Here is a 25,475-nt window from a genome sequence, read left to right on the forward strand (position 1 = left end):
TTGTAATGACAAATTGAACTGCAAGGTTATAAAGTAAAAACTTTAATAATTAATTAAAATAATAATTACAGAAATTAAGAACCACGCTTTACGATCTCTTTCACACGCGTTAATACTGCGTGGCCACGCGCTGTTTCTCTTCATACGGGTTGTCATCAGCCGGGCTCGGTATAGAACAGACCTGCACAGCGCTGTTCACTGCTTATCGCCCAGTAGTGACACAGTACCTCACCGCACACACCGCTGAGGAGCGGAGCCCCACTGGCGCTGTCCTGTTTCTGCAGTCTGCGGTTTGGGACGCCGCCCATCTTCACAACTTCATCTTCAAACTCTTCAGCTGATGAAACTCTTTCTGGCGGTGACGCGAGAAAGCGCAACGCAGTGCTTTCTGGGTAACGTAGTCCTAACATCGGCAGCACCCCGTAGCGCAGACGTGGCTCGCTTTACCGTAAAGACTACATTACCCAGTGGGAAGGCGGGAAGCGTGGGGCAGGTACGGGCTGATGAAAGAGGGGAGGCCGGTGGGCGTGTGTGTGTCTGCGCTGTGCATTGGCGGCTGAAGCTGAGGTTCAGCTGACGGGCGTTTATCGTTTCCTCCCTTGCTGCTCTTCTGTGTCTCATCGCTGCGGCGCGATTCGAAGCGCGGGGTCAGTTAGAGCTTCACCTCTCTGTTTCCGGCCTCCTCTCCCTGATCCACCCTCTGCTCGGAGATGCTCAGGCTCCAGTCCATCGCTGCCCGCTCCCTGATGGCCGGAGCGTTAGATCCGTGCCCGGCTTTAGCCGCTCCTGGGCCCGGCAGGCGGCCGAACCGCGCCGCGCTGAGGCTCTCTCCGGCCGGGCTGAAGCGCTACAACGCGTCCGGAGCTCCGGCAGCAGCGGTCGCCGCAGTGGGGAACGGAAAGGCCCGGGAGAAGACGCTGACCATGGAGACCCTGAACCCGCAGGTGAAGGCGGTGGAGTACGCGGTCAGGGGACCCATCGTCATCAAAGCCGGGGAGATCGAGAGGATCTTACAGGAGGTACGGTAGAGGAGCAGCAGCAGATCTAGATCTAAAGCGGAGTTTATTTAGCGGGACTGAAAGGGGAACGCCACCCATATTCCAAAAATTCTGCATCATTCAATGGTTGCGGTGTCACTGGGAGCCAAATGTTTGTGTTCATTACTTATTTAAAACAAATTCAGGACAAACAGGTTAACTTTCTTTTTTAAGTTAAATCACAGAATCATTTTTTACTTTTTCTTAGTTTAACAGCCTGGCCGATATATCAGCTGGCCGATAATATTGGGCGATATTAACGACCTACGGTTTCATGGGTGTCATCAATAATCAGCTGATAATTACCCACGTTCAGTAGGCAATTAAAGGGGAATTCCACCTACTTTTTAAAATGGCTAGATAATCCATTGATTGAGGTGTAAACCGCATCATTCAGAGTGGTTTTGGGATTCATTGTGGAGCCTCTGCTTTCTTTACAGTGGTGGTGATAGGAACCTTTATTAGTCCCACAGTGGGGAAATTCACTGCGCCACAAATATAGCCGCTTTACGTACCAAACAAACTCACCTGTGAACCCACACGTGTGTTCTGAGTTTATATGAATGTTGATCGTGAAAAATCTGGAAAAAAAAGTTTTCCTCGGAGACTTTCATTCCTTAGAATGCCCGTATTGTATTCTTCCTTCATGAATTGATCAAGATAAATTGATTAAAATACGTTTTAGGCCAAAACCCAGAACCATCATCACAAAACTGCTGTAAACCAGTGTCTCAGACATCAGGCAGCAGTTTATTAAGTGTTTTATGTTACAACCTTCTGTGACGGAGCTTTTAGAGCAGTGGTGTCCAACGCTGGTCCTGCAGAGCTTAGTTCCAGCCACAGTTTGCCACACCTGCTCCAGCTAATCAACCTCTTCCAAGTCCCTGATTGGCTGAATCAGATGTACAAGAGTTAAGTAATGGGCAGGACAGTTTACTGGATACAGGTTGGAGCTGAACTCTGCAGGAAAGTAGCTGTTCAGGACCAGGATAGAGAGACTGCTGTAGAGGCGTTAAACCCTTCAGACGTCTGATCCAAAAGTTAGAACTGTCCAATAGGAACGTCTCTGATCTCTCCATATCAAACAGAGCTAACAGAACCCCCCCACCCCCACCCCCACCCCCCCCCAGGTCTGAATTGATTTAAGTTTAATTTAGTGCTTCCACATTGCTGAAGCTCTGTTCGGTGTTGTGAATCACATTTTTTTGCTATTAATTTTTTTCATAAATTTTAGAAACTGGAATGCGTAAAAAGCCATATATGCCACATTTATAAAAAAAAAGTCAAAAACTGTTAATGCGCTGATTTCTGTTTAACGTTTTACACCCCGCAGTGCAGTAAATCCCAGTTAAACAGGATTAATGTAATTCACTGTTTTATACAGTGCAATTAAATTGTCCCTTTTAGTTGTGGTGAACCTGACAGGCTGTACTCGTCTTTCTGTTTGTCTCTTCTCTTTCATGATGAACAGATTTGCTGCAGTTTTCCCAGTGCCATCTGCTTTAATCAGTCTCACCTGGGTTTTTACTGTGCACACCTGAATGGGTTCTCTTGGTTCCGCCTGTGAGAGTGGGTGCCTGGGCTGGGCATTTAGATCTTTTTGATCCGTGTTGCAGTTTTATGGTGTAATAAGGCGAGGCAGGCTAATGTACTCGCGCTTTAATTGAGTGCTGCTACACCTTCATCAAAACGATGTAATTATGCATCATTATAATTATGCGTGTTTGGGCTCATTAAAGGGCAAATGCATTTATTTATATTGCAACTTTGGCTAAAAGAAAGTCCTGGAAACGTGCTGTCATGTATTTGAGCTAAAAGCTGGTAAAAAATCAGCCAGTTTAGCTGTAAATAAATCAGAATCAGCTATAAAACGTAATGATTGATCCCTAACAAACATGTTTCACATACTGTTCTTATAAATATAATTGCGTGTCACGGCAGGTTTGCTGTGCTACCAAACCAGAGCCAAATTGCCTGAAGCTGGTATAAAGAGCTTCCAGGCACTAATAAACCGTCGTACCAGGCCTCTCAGTGACGCATGTTGGAGATAATTTTGCCTTTGAGCCGCTGCCCCTCACAATGGACAGCTCATCCTTTTCTTCTCGTGTTCAAGTCCACTGCCACTTAGCTGCGCTTCAGAAAGGCTGAGCTGGCTGCTGGCGGGCAGACTGGACAGGAACCGAGGAAAGAGATTGCTTATAAACTGACCTACATTCAGCAACAGTATCAAAACAAGCCAATGAAGCAGCTACTGATGCTGAGAGTATCTGAGTTTCATTTCTCTCTGCAAACTGGGTTTTTAAGCAGCGCAATTTATTAAACAGCAAATATATAATGTCACAATATTTGGAGTTTTCATGATTCACAGCTTATCACAATATTTCATTTTTCTGGGCTTTGCAAACAAGTTGAAAATGGCAAAATCTACCAGCTGAAAAACTGAGTACCATGATCATTCAGTCTTTATAGCTGGTCTAAATCAGCCTGTTTTGTAATTCATACATAACATTTACCTAGAAAGAGTGTTGTGGTGTGATTTAAGACGATAACAATAACTTTTTTATATTGCTCTTTCCTAAGTAGAGCTGCAACGATCACCGCAACACCACAATGGTAACAGCGGCTTCATACAGCACAGTAGCCACTCTGCTCCTGCCTCACATCGCCGCCGCTCGCAAAGCGCTTCGCACACAGCAGCACGGAGATTAGTGCTTTGAGCGCCACATGAAAGTCAACGGAGGACAAAACAGAGCTTTTGCTGCAAACTCCACATCAAACATGTACCAAATGCTCCCCTCAGTTCCTGAAGTGCTTCTGCGTTGTTAATATTTTAGGTTTTGTGATGGTGAGAAAAGAGTTAGCCGAAGTTTAAAGCTGCTCTATGTAAGATTTAGGGATTTGGAGACCTCTCTGGTGGAAATGTGTAATTACACACACGTGGAAGAATATTTCGTAGCGTGGGTTGTGCTTCGGTCCCCTTCCCTGAGTGGATGAATCTGATGATTGAAAGAGAATTCAAAGAGAACTCAGTCCAATCTTGGTGAAGGAGCGTCTCTGAGGATGTGAATTATCTACTATTATATCACATCTTCATCAGTACGATATTGATTTTGAGATCATTTGAGATCTTAAACATCGAGCCGGAGCTTCTTTTTGAGTCTCTGTGTGACGTTAATACTTAAAGACGTACGACGTGGTGTGAAAAACTCCCGACTCCTCTTTACAGGGCGACTCACAGCAGCACACATTCACCATATTTAAACCTGTTTTTATTCTTTCAACTTTCAATTTTAACGAAAAAACGTACGAAGTGCAGCTTTAACCAAATAAGCGTAGTGCAGAAACAAAGGAATAATTTTGCTTGTATGCCACCCTAACCTCCTCTGCGCATCACTGCTCTGACAGATTGTAGTGCATTTCAGAAAGTGGGGGGGCGGTTTGACTTCTGTTGTCTGGTTTTTACAAAAACAAAAGAGGAAATCGATTCTTCTTTCGGCAGAAGCAACAGAAATAAGTCTATCAGTGCTTCCAGTGTGTAACCTCTGCTGTGAGCTTTCAGTGAAAGAGAAAACACTCTTGACATGACGTACCGCTCTGTTTACCGCTCTGTTTAGGATTACGTGGCATGATGCGAACGGCGGGAGTCATTTGAGGAGAGCAGTAATGAAAAACATTTTAAAGATGAGAGCAGATGTGGTGTCGACAGGACCAGCCCTGATCTGTCCAGCGCAGATACTGGCTGCGCGCTGTAGACTCTACTGGGCGTATCTTGGTTAGATTTGTTCCATCCATCTCAGACGCTGATGGATCATCAGATTAAATCTGTTAAGCTGGTCTGATAAGCAAGTGTGATACTACAGGGCTGTTTTTAGCCCATTTTCCACAAATTAACATGCCTGCTGTCCGTGTGCACCACACCTTTTACTGGGAGCTCGTTTCTGAGAGGACACCAGTATTTATCTGTGGTTTGGTGTGAGAGCTTCTGTTCTAGAGAGACTTACTGAGTCACAACTGTTCACAGTGGTGGTGATGGGAACCAGACGTCCACCTCTAAAAACCTGTTTGCCCTGAATTTGTGCTAAATGCGTAATGAACACAAAAATTGGACAGCCTAATTATTTATTTATTTATTTATTTATTTTTTACAGTGCTTGCAGTTTCATTGTAGATGGGCTGATCTAGAACTTTAAGGTATATATTTTTCCATTAAGGAGGTCAAACATGAAAGAAACTCCAAATATGATGTAAACGTTTTTTCTATAATGTAATGTTCTGGGTCGTTTATCATGCACGGCTCTATTATACTCTGGTATAAGGTGTTTATGGCGTGTTATGCCATAATTATGGTGTCTAGTTTGTAACTGTGTTGCTATAAAGTTTCATAAATAAGCATTTCTGACTGCGTTCTGTCACTTTGTGCTTTGCATGAAGTGTATAATTTCAGTGGAGCCTGTCATTTGTGTGCAGTCTGTGCTTCGCCTGAACTTCTCTAAGCTCGGTGTTTCTGTACAAACTTGAATATTCACACTGTTGGGGATCAGTACTGTAGGAGAACAGTTCTTGTTGCATGTTTGTTGATGACGCTTCTCTCTCTGTTCTAATAGGGGGGTAAAAAGCCCTTCACCGAGGTCATCAAAGCCAACATCGGGGATGCCCACGCCATGGGACAGCAGCCTATCACGTTCCTCAGACAGGTGAGGGGTGTTTGTGTTTATGTTGTAGATCGTAGGACATTGTTGATGCTGAATAAATGTTCATATGCTGAATTTAACACATCAAGGGGGATAAACGAATAATAAAACGCTGTGGTTTGTACAAAAGTGACGTGTTAAACTCTACAAATGAATAAATTGTGCAATATGTTTTGTGTTTCCTGTAGAGGAGAAGCTCATAGGAGCTTCAGTGTTGAACCAGTAACACCATGAAGATTAGCATTAGTGTTATTTTGACCATGCATGAATACCTTAAATTCATTAAAGCACCCACAGACACTCGTGTGGAGCTGTGATTGGTCAGGATGCTCACACTGCTGTTTTACTAAGTTTGCTTAGAGGGTTCATTTGCATATTGGATTGTGATGTCAGTATAGCAAAGGTTAATATCGCAATACCGATTAACATACAATATGTTACACTGTGACAGTTGAGGTGGGCAATATTGATGATATTTTATCATTATAGCGATAAATTATGTCCCAATATGCTTCTCTGAGCATGTCTGGGATGTCGTCAGTACTTAAACAGCACTGTTTACATGTTTTATTACAATTATTGAGGATAATCAGGCCTGTTTAATTGGATTTAGTGCAGCACACTAAATAAAACACTGAATAAAAAGCATTATAGCTGTAGAATTATTTATTTTCATTATTGTTGTTATTAGTAGTAGTAGTTGTATTATTATATTTGGTACTACAGGCTCTATTTTGTCTGTTTCAACTTAAATCAACGAAATATTGTGAAGCATATCGTTTATTGTGAAAATGTCTTGAAGTATCGTGATGTGATATTTTGGCCGTATCGCCCACCCCTAGTGCTCAGTGTCCCAGAGCGACTGCATCTGTTGGAACACCGGGCTCATATTTTGGCACCGAGAGCGAGGAGCATATTTCCTTTTGACCCCAGAGCTCAGTTTCCCCTTGCAGGCCGTTTGGATGTGGCTTGTTGTCACGTTGTGACCTGACAGTCCTGTTTTACTCATCATGTGCAGCTTTGGAGAAAAACAGGAGTTTAGTATCTCGGCCAAACAGGGTCATTTCAACTGTCACTTAAACTCTTTATCACACAGAAAAGCCAGATCATGTGGAAACATTGACCCAAGAAAAAAAATAGATTACTGATTTAATATTTTACCATTAATTAATAGCAACTCTTGTTCCTGAAGCAGCTTTTAAAAATCAACCCAGCCAGTTTTATCATTTTGTTAACTTTGTATGCAAAACATAAATAACAGAATGTAAAGCTGGGGGTGATTGTAATAGATTTAATTCTTTTTATACCTAAAAGATAACACAGCATGTTTCGTCCTAGTTTCAGTGATGAGTGCCAAAATGAAGTGGCCTTTGTTTTGTCCAGAGGACAGTGTACATTCCTGTGGAAGATGACCCATTGTTATTAGGTTTGTGTGGTCAGCGTTGCCATACAGTTAATCTAGCCTTTCAGTGAACAGAACAAAAGACTGCTGGATGAACTGAGCCTCTGAATCTGCAGCAGATGATGTGGAAATAAATACATCAGACAGGAACAAGATTTCCATAAACCTTATGATCAGAATGGAGAACATATGTGTGGAGTGTTCGCAGCACTGCAGAGCCACGTTTCTCTCGGTTTGAGGGGCTGTGCTGACGTTTCAGTTCAGCCTTTTCAGTTTCGCAGTTTAGTTCAGCGTTTAATGTTGATTTCAGTACGTTTATCACAGAAATGTAGCTCGTACATCTGTTTTGGATTGAAAACGGCATTTGGAACTTTAATTTTGTAAAATTTTAGTTGACAATTGCTGTGTAAATAATTGCAGTTAGCAGTTAATTGTCTTTTTGCAAAATTATGGTGCAAAATTACAGCACAAGCCTAAAGTCACCACTCTGACTGATAAGCTGTCTCACTTCCCAGCTGTTAAACCTTACTAGCTCCCAGCTGAGGATAGACAGCTCGAGCTCAAATTAACAAACAGTACTCACCGGCGCCCCCTAAAGTCTTAACAACTGCAGCGACTGTTTTTAGTTTTGACAGGCCAGATTGGAGGTACAGTATTCTGGAATATGTAGCATGAAGTCAAAGTTAGACTTGTTTTTTCTGCTTTGTTTTGTTCTGAATTGAACTACGATGTATGATGTCATGATGTGTTGGAAAAGCTATAGTTCAGCGTATTTTCTGTCGTGTGCTGGGAAACGTTTTATTATTCACAACTGGGGTCCAGTGTAACTTCTTCGAACTTAAGTTGAGCCCCATGAATGTGACCTTTTGCCTACTTGGCCACTGAGGGCTGGAAAGTCTGAACAGGCATGTTTGGCTGTCAAAACAGTTAAGATGTTGGTCAACATGCTCCTGAGACACACACACACACATGTGCTCCCTCCCTCCCGCCAAACTGTGAAGTCCGGTCCTGTTAAGTGTTGATGTGAAGTGGTGGAGTGTGGTGGAGTGTAAAGTTTCAGCCAAATGAGTTCTCATCACATGAAACACACGTGTGCTCTAAAGCGTGAGCAGAGCCTGTGGAGCCCTTCGAGCCTCACGTTTAAAGACCTTGTAGCTCTGTGGATCAAACTGAGAGTCAAGTCTGTGTTCAGAATAACAGAAATAATAAAAGTTGAATGTAAACTCCAGAGACTTACTCGGAATTGTTTACAGAGGTGATAGGAACCAGACACCCAAAGCTGTTTGTTTGTTTGTTTGTTTATTTATTTATTTATAGAACTTTTGAGAGTTTTGACCTTGAATGTCATTTTTGTTGATGTTTTGGATTAAATCAAATCAAATCGAAAAGCTCTTTTTTTGTTGTTGTTGTTGTTGTTGTTTTTGTAAATAAAATAGTAAATAAAATGACAATTCATAACAACATAACAAATAATTCAGTACTGGAGGCGTAACCCGTACCTGTGTTCTGTCTGCAGGTGGTTGCTCTCTGCACCTTCCCTGAGCTCCTGGACAGCCCCAGCTTCCCAGAGGACGCTAAGCGGAGAGCACGGCGTATCCTGCAGGGTTGCGGGGGGCGGAGCCTGGGTGTGTGATATTTTTGATAGCTATGGATTTTTTTGTTGCTGTCGTAACGAAGCCTCACATCTCAAAACAGGAAACTTTACAGCAGAAAAAAATCCAAAGTAGTTGTGGGCGATTATCGCTGACCTGTTCAAAAAGGGGAGCTCACGTTTTTAAATGGTGTAAAAATGATATACAGCTGTGCAAAAGTCAGACACCACTCTGTGATTAATTGATTTCCAGTCAAAATGACCAAATAGCACAAGGCATTCATATTCCGGGAGATTTGTGAGTAGACTAGATAATTAACCCTGCATAAACAAGGAGGACGTAGACCACCAAAGACCTGGTAGACCACCGGCACTATCCCAATAACGTAAACAGCACTTAAAGCTTTCGTCTTTTAAGATTATTTGTACTTAATGGCTGGAAAAGAAATGAAAGGGTGGCCTTTGAGTTTTGCACCATCCTTTTTTTGATGTGGCTGTTTTTCCTCTGTTAAAAGGTCCAAATAAAGTTTAGCATTTCGGCCCGATAGACTCCATCCTTTAACATCCAGCACGAGTCACTGGCGTTTCGTCCACTCTATAGTTGCAGTGGAGTGAGATAATCGGGCTACTTCTGAATAATGACACGGATCACACTCAGGAAGTGGACGAACAATAGAACTGCAGCTTTATCTCTGCTCAGAGCCGCAGGAGTTCTGCAGCAGTAAGTGCTTTTTCTGCTCTTGCTCGCTGACGGATCCTTTTCTCTCAGGGTCATACAGTGCCAGCCAGGGGGTGGACTGCATCCGGCAGGACATCGCTGCGTACATCGAGCAGAGAGACCAGGGAGTGCCGTCCAACTGGGAGAACATCTTCCTCACCACCGGTGCCAGTGATGGGATTGTGGTACGTTACAGGGAAGGGACACAAATGTGACTTGGAGCGCTTTCAACTGAAGCTCTTAACTGTTTCATACGAATGTAATATTTTAGATTTTCATGTAAAAATGTAGACGTACAAAGCAGCTTTTATACGTTTAGAGGATATGAATGTTGAATCTGTTCAGATAAGTGACTGGTTGGAGCTACAGTACCATGTATGCAAGCACAGGGAAAAATCTGGGCACAAAAGGTTTAATGAACTGATTCAAGCAGTTTTGGAGCTGCCAGGCTTACAAGTGATGCTGGCTTATATCCCACCATTTAGCATAGTGCTAACTGCCTGCCACACGTGTCTCAAACCATGTGGAGTTGTTCAGTATCTCTAATAGACTTGATTCTGACACTGTATGACACACTGTGGTCTATAAACAGGGACTAGCGTAGTCAAAAACAGTAGGAGCCGCCTTGAAGCCTGAATTTTGTCCATCCTTTTGTCCATTTTGTCCAAGTCTAAAGCCTTGTTCAGCTAATACTGCTGGGCTCATAAAACGGCAGTCTGGCACACTACATTTAGCAACCCAGTCATGTGGGTCACCATGAGCCGGTGGTCTTGGAAGGGGAAAAATGGCCAGAACTTAATTTAAAGTTAATTGCGTTTAAATCACATTCACAGTATCGGTTAGGAAAAATATTAACGAGATGTTTTGTCTCTGCTCTGATGCCTCTGTTGGTTAATAAGAGTGCACTATTCAAATCTGCCATTATAATTATATGTATTATTACTCACTGTTGCCTTAAGTTAAGTGGAGAATTTAACGTAATAATGCAGAGCTTCTTACCTGCCATCCTGTCACGCTACGTTTAGCAAACCAGCCTTGAGCCTGAAGAAAAATGGATATGCTGGTGATTTTGGCAAAAAACAACCCTCAGCTTAATTCATACAAAATAACTGCTTTCCTCTAATTGTTCAGCCCTACTAGGAGTTTATGATCAGATTACCCATGACGCACGGTAATGCCAGGTGTAAACAGGACACAAGTGTTGTTTTAGAAACCTTACTGTAAACATGTTGATCTGTGTTTGTTTCCCAGAGTATCCTGCGGCTCCTGGTGTCGGGTGAAGGTCGCGCCCGCACCGGCGTGATGATCCCCATCCCTCAGTATCCGCTCTACTCCGCAGCCATCGCAGAGATGGACGCTGTGCAGATCAACTACTACCTCGACGAGGACAACTGCTGGGCCTTAGACGTGCACGAGCTGCACAGAGCATATCAGGCTGCCAAACAGCACTGCCAGCCCAAAGTTCTCTGCATCATCAACCCTGGAAACCCCACAGGTAGGAAAACTCAGGTGCTTTTAATGACTGGTTGTTGTGGTGGTCTTCCACACCAAACTCACCCAGTCAGGCCTTTATAGAGCTGCTTTGTGCACTGGGTCTCAGTCATGCTCGAACAGGAAAGGTTCTTCCCCAAAACTTCCCCCACAAAGTTGGAAGTGTGCAACTGTCCAAAATGTCTTGGTGCTGAAGCATTAAGATTCCCTTCACTGGAACTAAGGGTTCTAGACCAACCCCTGAAAAACAGCCCCATATCATCATCCCTCCTCCACCAAACTTTACAGCTGGCACAGTGCAGTCAGGCAGGTAACGTTCTCCTGGCATTCGCCAAACCCAGACTCGTCCATCAGACTGACCGATAGAGAAGCTGATTCATCACTCCACAGAATACGTCGGAGTCCAGTGGCGGCAGTGTCTGTCGCTTCATGGCTGAGCTGTTGTTGCTCCTAAACTCTTCCATTTGACAATAATAGCACTTACAGTGGTCAGGGGCCGAACTAGCAGGACAGACATTTCACAAACTGACCTGTGGTAGAGGTGGCATCCTGTGAGGGTGCCATGTTTATAATGTTATGTTGTTTATCAGGGGTTGGCCTATATATATATATATATATATATATATACTTTGCTGTGGTCAGTCTGTCCACCAGGGAAGAAAAAAAACAACTAGATTTAGATTTGAGACTCCGAATTGGCACCTCTGTTGTTAAGCCACCAAAGCTAGTACTAGCAGAAGTGTTTCAGCATTAATTTTACAATGTAAGCAGTGCAGGGGAAGCTAGTTTTGAAAATACAGTAGACAATATTAAAGCCGTATTAAACTGAACATACATAAAATTTGCTTGGTGGAAAAGCTTTAATGGGGAAGGTGTAGTGGTGCGATAAAAGAATTCCAGCGGAGGTTATTTTCACACAGAGTTCATCTAGGTAACCTGTAACCCTGTGAATTTGCAGACACTGAAATCACAAGTCAATGAAAACAAGAAGGCAGTCTATGATTTTCTAATGTCTGGAAAAAAAGAATATAATAGCCAATAAAATGTTGCTCGTCACTCTTATTTGGAGGAAAAAAAGAAAAGTCTTCTCACATCAGGGCCGTCCATGATCACCTGGAGTGGGGGTGGGGTGGGGTGCTAATATTTATAAGTTATGTCTTTTCTAAGCTGTGAAGGGTGAAGGTTCAGTATGAATTACGTCTGATTGCGACCGTCTCTCCTCTCTCCTGCTTTTTGCTCGATAGGTCAAGTGCAGAGCAAGAAGTGTATTGAAGAAGTCCTGCATTTCGCCTATGAGGAGAACCTGTTTGTCATGGCGGATGAGGTAATTGCCATTTCTCATAGGGCCACAGTAGATGACCAGAACGCATGTTCGCTGTTGAGTAACTATTCACCAGGAGCCTTTTTGCTTCCTCACACTCAGCTGTAAACCTTTTAAGCCTGAGACTCGGAGATAAATGTTGTTTGTCTAAGGCTGAAAAAGCCTCTCTAAAGCATCTGACAGCAGGCAGCTCACTTGTCTCCAGCTGATTGCATAACCTTTAGTCTCAACCATTTGTAAGAGTAACATACAGCATTCAGTACTGTGCAAAAGACAGAGACCACCGTTCATTTATTTAATTTCCAGTCAAAATTGACATTAAGAAGTTATTCATTTCTGAGGAGATTAGATAGAAGATAATCCACTTGAATAAAGGAGGAGAAAGTCAAAGGAAAATAAGTGAAAAACAGGAGTTTCTGTATCTGATTAAAGTCTATAGAGTAAAACGTGGCTCCTAACAACCACCTGGAAGAGCTGGTCGACCCCAAAACTGCCCCCATTCAGATAAACAGCATTTAAATTTTATTTAAAATTTATTTTCTCCTTTTTCCCTGACGCAAAAAAAGAATAACTTGTACTGAATGGCCATTTTGACAGGAAATTAATTAAATAAATTAAATAAACGGTCGTCTCTGACTTTTCTCTTATTTAATGTCCAGAGAAAAATTTGCATGTCGTTTGTGGACATTTTGGCTCATTTTAAATAGTCAAGTTTTACCCCATTAGTACAATTTTACTTTTTTAATTATTTAAATCTGAATATTTTACATAAGTTCTATTATGTGTGCATTAATCCTTATGTTCCCACAACCTGCAGGTGTATCAGGAGAACGTCTATGCCCCAGACTGTGAGTTCCACTCCTTTAAGAAGGTTCTGTATGAGATGGGGCCCGGAGTACTTCAACAGCGTGGAACTGGCCTCGTTCCACTCCACTTCCAAAGGTTACACGGGAGAGTAAGTATGACTGTCTGAGTCAGCGTAGCTCTAAAGTTTCACCTCATGTCACCCCAGGACTCGGCTTTCACTGACGCCTCGCTCTGCTCACATTTAGATGACATAACAGCCACAATCGGTACATTTACCAGCCCTACGATTCTGAAAGCTCACAGTAGAATTCCTCACACTCAGAGCTGCATAACCCACAAACCAGTTTCATAGCAGGTATGGAATAATTTGTAGATACTATAAATTGAAAAATACTGAATAATTCTGAAATACTGAATGATTTGAAGTAGTTACTAAATAATTCATCGGACATGAACAGTTCATAGCGATTTCTGAATTATTCATAAATATCAAATTCTGAAATACTGAATAATTCATAGCAGATACTGAGGACATCATAGTAGATCCTAAATAATTCACAGTAGCTACGGATTTATAGTATGTACTGAATTATTTATAGTAGATACTGAATAATTAATTGCAGATACTAAATATTTCAAAGTAGTATTAATTCTCCATAATTATTTAGAACATTACCTGAATAGCTTGACTATAGTTAAGTGCAGGCTGGGGTTTTACTGTTTAAACTGAAGTAGTTATACAAAACCAGCTCAGACCTAGCTGGTCCTGGACGTTCTCTGTATTTAGACGTCTAAAAGGAAGCGGTGTTCCTGTGAAAGCCGGCTCGCTGGGCGCTGCTGAAACATTTGGCCCAGATCAAGTTCACATGTGCAGGCGAGAAGAGGTCAAGCGACATTCCTGTGAAAAATGCTGACGAACTGGAATAACATGGCCTTGGTCCACCTACTGCGCCGTTCCTGATCAGAACACAAGACACCCCAAGGGTCCGCCTCAGCAGAGACATTCAGCCTCAGAACATACATTTAATTTAATCTTCACTATTAATAAAAGGGGCAAAGAGCTGCTGCTAAAGGCGTCATTAAAGTGTGCTGAGCTCCATCCATCACCAGCCGTCTGCAGCCCTCAGAGCCTTTTACTGGTTTGGTTCAATGTAATATTGACATAAGAAGGCAGAGAGTTCCCAAAATACACACTTAAAAAGATGGTTCTTCAAGGGTTCTTTAGTAAAGAAACCATTCTGTATAGAACCATGAACACTCTGAGCCCATTCATGATTAAAGGGTTCTTTGCATTGTTAAATGGTTCTTCAGATTGGTGGATGTAGATGGTTCTATATAGCACCAAAAAGGGTTCTTTGAGTGTTAATGGTTCTATATAGAACCATTTTCTTTGGCTCTTGAGCTTGGAGGAAATGGTTACAGTCTCAGTGGATAAGTCCAGTAATGTTTGATAAATTTAAGGTTTAATTTGCTCACAGAGAGTAAGAGCAAATTAGAGCAAGGAAAAATTCATATTATTATTATTATTATTATTATTATTATTATTAGATGTAAAAATATTCATATAACCAGTCAATTGGCTGTCAGATTTTTTTTTCCCTATCAACACACCCTTTTGTCTGCCTTAAAATAGCTGATATTTCATCTTACCATCCTAAATAGGTCATTAGACTTTATTTAAAGGAACGGGCTTGAACAGACTTGTAGTTTTAAATTCACGACACACTTATTTACATGCAAATTACTGAATGTTTATTCCCCTCCCCCTTTACCCCAAATGTACCTGACTGGCCACGACATGTTTGGTGTCTGAGGTTCGCTTCTCTAGTTTTGCACTGGAGCTACAAGACGATAACAGATAACAAAACGGTCGTCTTTTTTTTCCCTTATTTAATATTGTGGCATATTAGCTCTGTAGCTTTAGTGCAGAACTGGAGGCAAAGTCTCCATTAAACCATTCCTTCAGTCTGTGCTCAGACACGTTTCTCCTACTGAAGTCCTTCAAGAATAAAAGCTCACGTTTCTGTGTCCTGCAAACGACGACCAACTCTAAGCTCTTCTCCTCAGGTGTGGCTTCAGAGGCGGCTTTATGGAGATCGTAAACCTGGATCCGGAGGTTAAGGCCCAGCTGGTGAAGCTGCTGTCGGTCAGACTGTGCCCCCCGGTGGCAGGCCAGGCTGCCATGGACGTGGTTGTGAATCCTCCGCAGCCGGACGAGCCCTCGTTCGCTCAGTTCCACAAGGTCAGTTTCAGGGCGTGAATGCTGGATGATCTAAGAGGCGATGAGCTGCTGCTTGAGAGGATTTGTTTCGAACACTGCAGGGCTGTAATTACCCTGTACGGTCAAGGAATGTAGAAAAATGTTTAGTTGTGCCCTTTTTTGGGGGACCAAATGTCCCCATGATAAAATAAATGAAAGACTAAACGGGTTTATTTAGAGAAATAAAATTATCATGAGCATATATTAGAGACATTGCTATTTTCTGAATAAAGCCAAGGGCCACTCATTTTACCAGGACTAAAATTTTCAGATGTTTAAACCACCTTTGGGCCAAAAAACGTTTCTGTATGTGCTTTTAATGGTAGTTTGGGAAAAAAACTGTCATAATTATTTAAAACCTGCTTTTCACACGAAAGAAGACGCTGTGATGATCATGGAGCTGAATGTTGAAGATAAATAATCCCTTATTTATCCCAGACGATTAGGACGTAGATGCTTTATGATAACGAAACCTTTCAAAGCACATAACTGAAAAACAGCGGAGAGAAAATGTAGATCTTGAAGGCAGCAGGCGTCCCTAACCGGCGGAGTTCGCTCGCCCGGCAGTGCTGTGCTTCATCCGTTAAATGAAATGTTTGAACAGTTCGTCTGTCTCTCTCTCTCTCTCTCTCTCTCTGTGGGCTGATTGTGCTGTATGTGTGATCTCTCAGGAGAAGGCCTCAGTGCTGGGTGCCCTGGCAGATAAAGCTAAGCTAACGGAGCAGATCCTCAGCGCCGTGCCTGGAATCAAGTGCAATCCTGTCCAGGGGGCCATGTACGCCTTCCCCCAGATTTTCATCCCCCCCAGAGCAGTGGAAGAGGCCAAGGTACGTTCTTTTTATAGCCTGAGCTACGACTGCCCTCAACTGAAGCTGGCAGTGTAGTTTAAACCAAAATGGAAAAAAAACTACAAATAATATTGAACTGCCACAAAGAGAGGTTTAGATAAACGTACTGACATACATAGTCACTCCTTATTGTATTAATATTAGTTGTATTTATTCTAATATTATTGTTTTTATGAGCCAGTAAGTGATTACTGTCCAGGTCATCTTTTTCATTGTAATTTTTCCAGGTGCCTGAAACTTTTGCACAATTTCTGTTTATATTGAGGGGAAATAAAAATCAAAGGCAAGTCATTAAATATGCTGAAACCTTTGCACAGGACAAATTTTGATTGCAAAAAAATCGACCAAATATGGAAAAACAAAAGAAGCAGTTCATTACGACAGATAAAACGCCATGTTTGAGTTTATTACCCTCTATTCGGGTGGACGCCCCATATTTCAGTACCAGCACCTCAAAGTAAGAGCCAGGTTAGACGCTGCTCCACACAGCTCCATCACTGGTCAGGCCGATGCTGGACTGTAATGCATCTTTACAACTGTAAATAGATTAAACATTTTATTTATACCTAACAAGAGCAATAACCATGCTATATGACCATCGATTGATCTGTTTGATGATGGGAGAAACACTGCTGATCTACTGATCAGAAGACTGTGACCAGTTCACTAAACAAGTAGATCCAGATGTGCTCCTGCTCGGTTGGATCATGACTGGCCCTTTGTGGATAAGGTTGGGCCCTGAGCTGTCTCAGCATGTTGAGGGAATCTGAAATGGTGTTTTTGTCCAGGGGTTTGCAGGTTTGATGTAACGGCCGTGGTCAGTTGCTGTACGAAGCTGCTGGTTCACTGAGCTGATGTAATCTGGTGTACTCTGGTGGCTGTTTGCAGGCTCTGGGAATGCAGCCAGACATGCTGTACTGCCTCAGGCTCCTGGAGGAGACGGGAATCTGCGTTGTTCCTGGAAGCGGCTTCGGCCAGAGGGAGGGCACCTACCACTTCAGGTACGTTTACCTCTAGTTTATCCTTCCGTTTAAAGCTGTCTCCAGTGCCGATCCTTAGGACTCCGTGCTCTGCACATTCTTGTATTTTTCCCCAGTTAAACACTGATTTATTTATAGCTTAATTACAGATCCCTCTATAAACTGTACTGAAGCGGAGGAAACACAAACATGTGAGCAGGAATAGTTAAAGTCCTGAAATCAGTGCCACGTTTTTCGGTGTGGTGCAAAAAATTGCAGTCAAACACCAGCTGGTTATGTAGTCACACAATGCCTGGCTGGAAGGTTAGTTTTGGATGTTCACGAGCTCTGAAGGAGAGGAAGAATTAGAAATACGCAGCCATGAATAACTCTGTTCTGTGAAGGAGGAGAACCGAGCTGGTTACATTTACCAGATCCTGTACAGCAACTGGAGCGCTTAACAAACCAGAACTGGATCCTCCACCTCTCGGACTGGATTCAGAGCCTGTTAGGAGGATTGTTCATCTTACATACATACATACATACATACATACATACATACATACATACATACATCATCTAAACCGCTTATCCTTCTGGGTCGCGGTGGGGTGCTGGAGCCTATCCCAGCTGTCATTGGGCAGAAGGCAGGATACACCCTGGACAGGTCGCCAGTCCATCGCAGGGCAGATTGTTCATCTTGATCATGTAAATTTAAATCATTCAAATAAATGTTTTTTAAACAGGTTTGATGAAGTCATGTTTCTGTAAACACCAGCTTAGCTGTTAGTAGCTGTTTCACTCATCACGTCACGCCACGTTTGGTTTAACAGACTAAGATTAGTCCTCAGTCCTCACTAATAAGACTTGTAATGAGTCAGTGAATCACCGCTGGCACTGCAGTTTAGTTCAGGACCAGGTTTAATCCCTGGCTAAGAAACCAGTTCATAGACTTCATCTCCTCTTTGGAAGGAAGTGGAGCTCGAGCATCGGCAGCTTGACGTTGGTGGAAAAAATGTTGAGAAGGCAAACAAACTCGTTTGGTTATTTTAAGCAGAGGATGAAGCCAGAAGACAAACAAGCGTCTGCTTCAGCCGGAACGCACTGTTATAGTTCCTCCTGAGGGTCCTTTGACCTGCTGGATCTGCCACTGCTCAGTATTACATGAGATCATAGTTCATAAATCTACACTGATCATTTAAACACTAGTTTAGTTGTCTTTTTTTTTTTGCCTGTCTTTATTTGGTGATTTCCATTAAAAGGGAATTTCACTGATTTTTGCTAAACAGAGTTTGGTGTGAAACGCTCTGTTCTAGAGAAACTTACCGAGTCAGAACTGTTCACAGTGGTGGTGATAGGAACCAGACGTCCACCTCTAAGTTACTACATGAAATGGTTATGAATTCACTGCCTGATGACTGAGACACTGTTTAAGGATAGTTTTGAGAAGATTTTGGCCTCAGTCACACGTAATCAAACGCAGGTTTGAACACATCTGATCAAATTACGTTTTGTTCCTCTACGGGAAACGAACTTAAATGTGGTATTTTTAGCTAGTTGTGGTGCACAATTTCTGTTTATCTCTTTATTTGCTAAGTTTAACGTATTGGAAGAAAATAATACAGAAAATTGTAAGGAAATGATAAAATATGTATCTTTCGCACAGTTCGTGGCTGAGAGGTGGAAGCAGGGCATTGTTAAAAAACGAGTCCTCTAAGAAAAAGTATTTATTTTTCAGTAGATTCATCACTATTTTACCGTCAACATTACATATCGAAACTGACACCTGTGGGTTTACTGGTGGTTTTAGATGGTAAACAAAAAGGGCTGTATTTGTCGTAGACAATGATTCCTGGTTTCTGTCACCACCACTGTACAGTAATGAGAGCAGTTAATCACTGCACCACTCAGACCACTCTGAGTGAAACTTACATTTCACTTATTGTAGTATAAATATAGAATATATCACTGCTGTCAGAACAAAACCTCCTATCTCCATTTTTGTCATTTTTCAAATTGTGCCAAAACTGAATGTCTGTTCTTTACATTGTGTGTAAATTTCATGATGAAAGGCTCAAAATGACTGGGGGGGGGGTTCTGGTTCCATTGACTTACATTAAGAGGAAAGTATGTTTTTCCTTCTCCTGTTAATTTACTGTTTTGGAGAGGTTTTGACAGCATCACGTCCATAAAATCTCTTCTTTCCTTGCGCTTCTGCTTGACCGATGCCTCTTTCTGTGTGTTTTGCTGCAGAATGACTATCCTGCCGTCTCCTGAGAAGCTGAAGGTGCTCCTGGAGAAAGTGCGAGATTTCCACATCAAGTTCCTGAAGGAGTATTCCGCTCTGGAAGAGCCTCAGTGCCGAGTGCAGGCCTGAAGAGGCCAGACTGGACATGCTAGAACATCACTTAACACGCTAACCCCACAGTAACAGTAGTGTTAAGTAGCGTCGATTTATTATTTAGTATTTTTTGTTCAGATCAGCAGGTCGGAAGGGGCTTTTCTGTTCAGCGATTTCTGGAACTGTTCTATTTGTGCCTTTTTTGAAATGTCGTTCTAAAGAAAAAGGGATGGGGTCAGTTTAAGCTACAACACTAAAGCATGAATGTTCAGAAGCCCCTTCGTTGCGGGGCTTGTCTGCGAGAGCAGGACGTTCTGTTTATTCTGTTTTTTTAAAGTCTTATTTTCCCTCATCGTTCACTGTGAGCTGCACAGGAACACAGAAGGGTCTTCACGCGCAGCCCACCGCTCACATCGCATCCGAACGCACAGCCCATTCAGGAAATTGTCCCTAAACGTATAATGTGACTTAATCAGAGCTCTAAAATGGCTCTGTCGTTACTTAAAGTCTGAAAGTTTTGCACTTCCCAGAGAATCTGTTGATGCGGCATTATTTTTGGGAACTAATGTTACTGTAAATTCAGAGGCTTTTCACTGCAGTGAAAAGTGTTTTATCTAGAGGCTGTTTTTAGAATTTGGTGCTTAAAAAGTTATTTTTTGTGAAGATGCTGTTAAGATAATGAAGAACGAATTAGCTCTGCTTCTTCTCTTTGGCCTCCCTTATTGATGTGGGGACGTGATTAGCTTTAATGACGGCTGCAGTCAGTACAGCTGTAGTTTTAGTGAGATAGCTTGCTAACGTGGCTAAAGAAGCTAGCGGCCAGTTAGTATAACATGCTCTGTGTTATGCTAAGTGGTGGCTGGTTTGTTATTTATTGTTAGCAACATCAGCATTTTGGACTGAATTTATGCAGAATCCCAGATAGCAAGCATGTACTGGTCCACTCGAAAAGGGTTGGGATCTCACTGCTCGGACCACCCAGATTATTGTCCTGCATGAGAGGTCTAACTAGTTTCTAATCTCTTCAGACAGTTTTTTTGTCTAATACTCGCCCGTGGGCCGTCGGCAGGCCAGCAGTGGCCCACTGTCTTCTTGCTATCTGGGATGAAGGACCCCTGTACGGACGTATTAACAGCAGGAGCTGTAATCCACCTCACTGTGTCTCTGCTGAACCGAGGCGAAAGGCAGCAGAGCACGGCTGTGAAAGTTTTCCACGGTGTTCCGCTCAAAACGCACAACAGTTTGTAAAGAGTCCTGTTTGAGGAATGAATTTGGTGTCCTAGAAAACTCCGAATCTGTTTCAATGGGAACTTTTTCACAGTGGTTTTATTGGCGCCGGTCACTCCTCGACGTGGTTATTCATAAGGAGAATTATGAAGTTACCTCCTTTCTCCTGTTATTGTATCGTGCCAAACAGTTTCTTTTACTTTTACAAGGTTCTGTTACTTTCATCTGTCACTGTTTACAATGCTTTGTTTTTATTTTTTGTAATTAATAAATACTGAATGAATTTGAAAAAAAAATCCAATTGTTTTAACTCAACCATTTTTTTTCCAGCGTTTGTCTACAGGCTACTGAGGTGCCTTTAGTAGAGTTCATTTTTAATAATTATTATTATTATTATTATTATTATTATTATTATTATTATTATTAATTTGTTTTTGGTAAATCAACACCAATTCTACCAGTTTCCTTTGCTAATCTATGGCAAGTTTTCAAAATTAAACCCAAAACAGTTTTATGTAAATATTGTTAAATATTTAAGTCTTTGCTTAATCCATTTTATTAAAGTGAATGAAATGATTATGAACGTATGACACTGTCATTCATTATGTCCACAATATCCTACTTGCACAAAGTTTGCCCCCCCTTTTGCTGCAGTAACAGCCTCTACTCTTCTGGGGAGGCTTTACACTAGATGTTGAACATTGCTGTGAGGATTTGAGTGAGCATCAGTGAGGTCAGGTACTGTTGTTGGATGGTCAGTTCTGGGTCACTCCAACTCATCCCAAAGGTACTTGATGGAGCTCCATCACCCCAGAGAGTGTTCTTTTATTGTGGCGATGTCAAGCTTGTAACAAAAGATGAACCTCTTTGGTGCTGTATAGAACAATCTACAGCATGTTCTCCATCAATCTGAAGAACCGTTATGATCCAAAGGACCCTTTTGATCATGCAAAAGGTTCTCGGTGTGTTTATAGTTCCATTTAGAACCATTTTCTTTACTAAAGAACCCTTGAAGACCCATCTGTTTTAAGTGTACAGGTGCTGTAGCTGTGTAAAAGCAGGTGTGTCACCACGTTTACTTTTATGTTTTCTTTTTATTTTGTCATAAATAAAGACAAACATATCAGCTGGTGAGATGGACGCTCAGCACCTCAGAACAAAGGAAGCAATGACTCTGATTGATCCTGTATTTATGTCAGAAATGGTTTAGGGTGAATGTCCTTCTAGACGCCCCTTTAGTGAAAAGGAAAAAAAAGGAAATAGTAGATATTTATTTCCACACACACATTCAGAGATGTGTGAAGTTTAGTGTCCGGTAATCTGGAGTGCTTTGAGTAGTGTAATAGACGTCTGCATTACAAAACACGGTCATTCAGTATTTTTGTTTATTGTGTTAAAAGTGGAATCTTGTGTTTATTTAGGAGTGATAGTAACAATTCAGGGTGTATATATATATATACACACACACACACACACACACATGTAGGGCTACATCAAACTGGTATTAACATCCAAATAAAAACAGAGGCGTTCTCTGGCCCACAGATTTGTCCAGATTTTTTAACTTGACACTTTTAGTGGTTGAGTTTGACTCCCTACACTAAGCAAAGGTGAGCAGCCGCCTAGGACCCCTATCAGCCAAGGGCACACTAAATGCACACTAGATAAACTCTAGATAAACTCTTAAGTGGTAATGTTAAATAATTAATTCCAAAATACATATATATACATTTTAAAAATAGCTGTTATTTGCGATTGTAGCGATTATTTACGGTCATTTTGAGGTAAAAGTTCCAGTAGGAGTTGGACCTCTGCATGCCGGGCAGCAACATCACGGCCACTTTTATCAGCGGCCGCCAATGAGCGACAACATGAAGTGAATTTGTATCTTTTGAAGTGAATTTGTGCTCCAGTATCGTAATTATAAATGTTGGTAAACGGACCTTTAACTGGACAAAAGCAGGTGTTGTAGATATTGATACTCTGTGAAAATGTAGTTTGATGATTTGATATCTTTTTTATTTGCCATACATTTTGTGTGAATGTCTTAATGCAAAGTACAATGCAAAACACAGTGGTCAGTACCATCCATTCAGTTCATTTAGTTACATCTTTAACCTTTATTAATTACATTTGGCCTTTTTCATATATTGCAAAAATATATTTCATAAATATATTTGAAATATATATATTCTCCTTATGGGAGACTAATCTTAATATCGCTGGAACTCCCTGATTGGCTGATGTCTCACATTCTATTTAAGGTGCTGAACTAGACCACACATTTATTAAACTGGACAGGAAAAGATTATTAAACATTGTATTGATATTCTGTTTTGTAGGTTTATTGCAAATCTATGGGTAATTTGTATGTAAATAATAATAAAGGACAAACTTAAAATGTTTATGGAAATAATTGGGAAAGCAGTTCAGTTTTATTGTAGAAATTACAACATTAGATATTTAATTGTGTAATGAACGTTTCATCGTCTAGATGTTTGCGGTCCCTGTCTTATAAATTAAGAGTTCAAGTTTTTTGAATTTCCTTTCCTACTTTCTTTCTTCTTTTGCTGTAATTGTTTTGGTAATGCTTTGCTGAAAATTAATTACTACATTTATTAACATTAATAAACCATAAACATCAACATTATTAAGACATAAATAAGGTTTACAAGATAATTAACACTCGTATTAAATTATGTTTTATAATTATATTACATGTTTTTTTAAGATTATCTCACTATATTGACGGATAATGTTTCAGGTATCTGCAAATATAGTGAGAAAATTTTAGTTAATAAAATCAGTAAAATAGTAAAAATGTCTAGAATGTCTAGAATCTCAGAATGAGAAATATTAGACGTATTGACTAGATTTAGGATTCACTTGTCAGCTTTTGCAGCGATTGTGCCTCTCGTGAGCCCAGAGCCATATAATAATCTAAGAATGTTCGTCCAGGGGCCCCATTCCCGTCTTTGGCCCAGAGCCCCAGAACAACTAATCCACCCCTGACTGGGTGCAGGAGCCAGTACTTCAACTCCTACATAAGTAGGGAGCCATTTGAGATTCAGCCGTAGTTTCAGACTTCCAAGGCCACAGTAAGGCTGTGTCCCAAACCGCATACTGCCACACTGAACAGTAGGTCAACAACAGAGCTCATCAAAGTCCATTCATTAGAGTAGAGTGCATGTAGGAGTAAGTCCCGTCCAAGTTACTGACACTAATGGCTGTAATTGCTGCCACCTGGTGGTCATTTTGACTAAATGCCGTTAAATAAAGTTGCAGAAAATAAAGAGAGTATTAAAAAACAGGTAAGAAAGTTCAAATTAAAGAAAATCATTTATACCCAGACTTGCCTCTCTTTAGTCTATACTGCGATACTATTAAAGAAATGGTCTGAGCCAAACTTTACACAGTTCCTCCATGATTAAGGAAAACGGCACTATTTAAAATATTTTAATTAAAAATAAGACTGCATGTGTTTTTTAAACATAAGAATGCTAATAAACTTTTTATAAAAATATGTATTGATTAAGATGTATTTATTGATGCATTATTTATTTATTTATTTATTAATCATGATTTATTTGTCCCTGCAATTATAACAGTCTAAATAAATATAAAGAACAAAATACTGTGTTACTCTTGGCAACGTTCACTCGTCATTTATTCACCCTACTGCAACCTGAACTGAGAGCAGTCTCAGCTGCACATTGGCCAACTTTGCTGTTTTGTTGTTTTTTTTTTTACTTTGTCCAAATTTTCTGTTTTTTCTGTTGTTACAGATTCGAGCAGTTTAAGAAAGATACTGTCCAAAATTACACTGTTTCAGGAATATCATACTCGGAAAGTGTGATAGGATTATATAACGGAGGGAACGCAGTGATTCACACTCATGTCTGTGTGATGTTTATGTAGATATGGTCGTGTGGTTAATGAGGCACAGAGAACCTGTTGATGTGATTGTTTTTCCTCTGGTTTTATATTAAGCTTATTTCATTTAATAGTCTATTCAGGATCTTAACTTTATGTAGTAGTTATTTATTTACAGTGATGGTTAAAGCTTTGTAGCAGTAAATTATAGCATTCCTTAATCCGAGTAGATATTCATAATAGAGTAACGTTAGAACCTTCTTACAAGAACCTGGAGTCAGACTCTTATTCGCCAGCTTCTTCTTCGAATTTTCCCGTTCCACCACCTTAAATGGTGCAGCTTCAGGTACCAGAAAGTGACAGCTGCACCATTTAGGCTGGAACGGGAAAACTCGAAGAAGAAGCTGGCGAAAAGTGGCAAATACTGTGTTTTGGGGGTTTATTTTATTGTTCTGTGTATTAAGAGTAGAAGTGATTCACACACTGATGGATTTGCTGATGTGTCTGATTGTGTTTCTCATGCTAAACTCGGTTTTTAACGTCAGGTGCAGACTGAATACTTTAATGCTGGTCCGGACGGCTAATTATCACGATCAGTTATTAAAGTAATAAAATCTACCGAGAGCAGATCCGTGCAGCCTGGATTAATCTGTGCTGAGGATTTTATAACAAACAGATTTGGTGTAAATCGGTTGAGTAATAAGGAAGTTGTGGCTGATTTAATCCTGAGACTCTTCGTCTCTCAATACAAGTGAATCTGTTCACAAGCGGATCTTGACCGCTCCAACATGGCGGACTCGCAGACGCATCACCTCAGATAGAAAACAACAGACAGCGCGGCATCTAGGAATGGATATCTATGGTCAAACTGATCAAAACGTTAGAGGAGGTTCTTATATAAAAGGCTAG

The 25,475-nt window shown here is 41.2% G+C and overlaps 1 protein-coding gene across 1 annotated transcript; it reads left to right on the forward strand.

The window, feature by feature from the left end:
- Nucleotides 1-499: 499 nt before the first annotated feature.
- Nucleotides 500-21,091, forward strand: gpt2 (glutamic pyruvate transaminase (alanine aminotransferase) 2). Its single transcript, XM_036584457.1, is given in 12 exon segments — nt 500-1,019; nt 5,642-5,731; nt 8,647-8,755; nt 9,491-9,624; nt 10,691-10,934; nt 12,175-12,254; nt 13,069-13,137; nt 13,139-13,206; nt 15,126-15,300; nt 15,990-16,145; nt 17,055-17,167; nt 19,379-21,091. Coding segments are annotated over 12 exon segments (1,671 nt in total). The 5' UTR covers nt 500-710; the 3' UTR covers nt 19,503-21,091.
- The last annotated feature ends 4,384 nt before the right edge of the window (nt 21,092-25,475 follow it).

Source organism: Colossoma macropomum, unplaced genomic scaffold, assembly GCF_904425465.1.
Source record: "Colossoma macropomum unplaced genomic scaffold, Colossoma_macropomum, whole genome shotgun sequence".
In the NCBI taxonomy this organism is placed as follows: domain Eukaryota; kingdom Metazoa; phylum Chordata; class Actinopteri; order Characiformes; family Serrasalmidae; genus Colossoma; species Colossoma macropomum.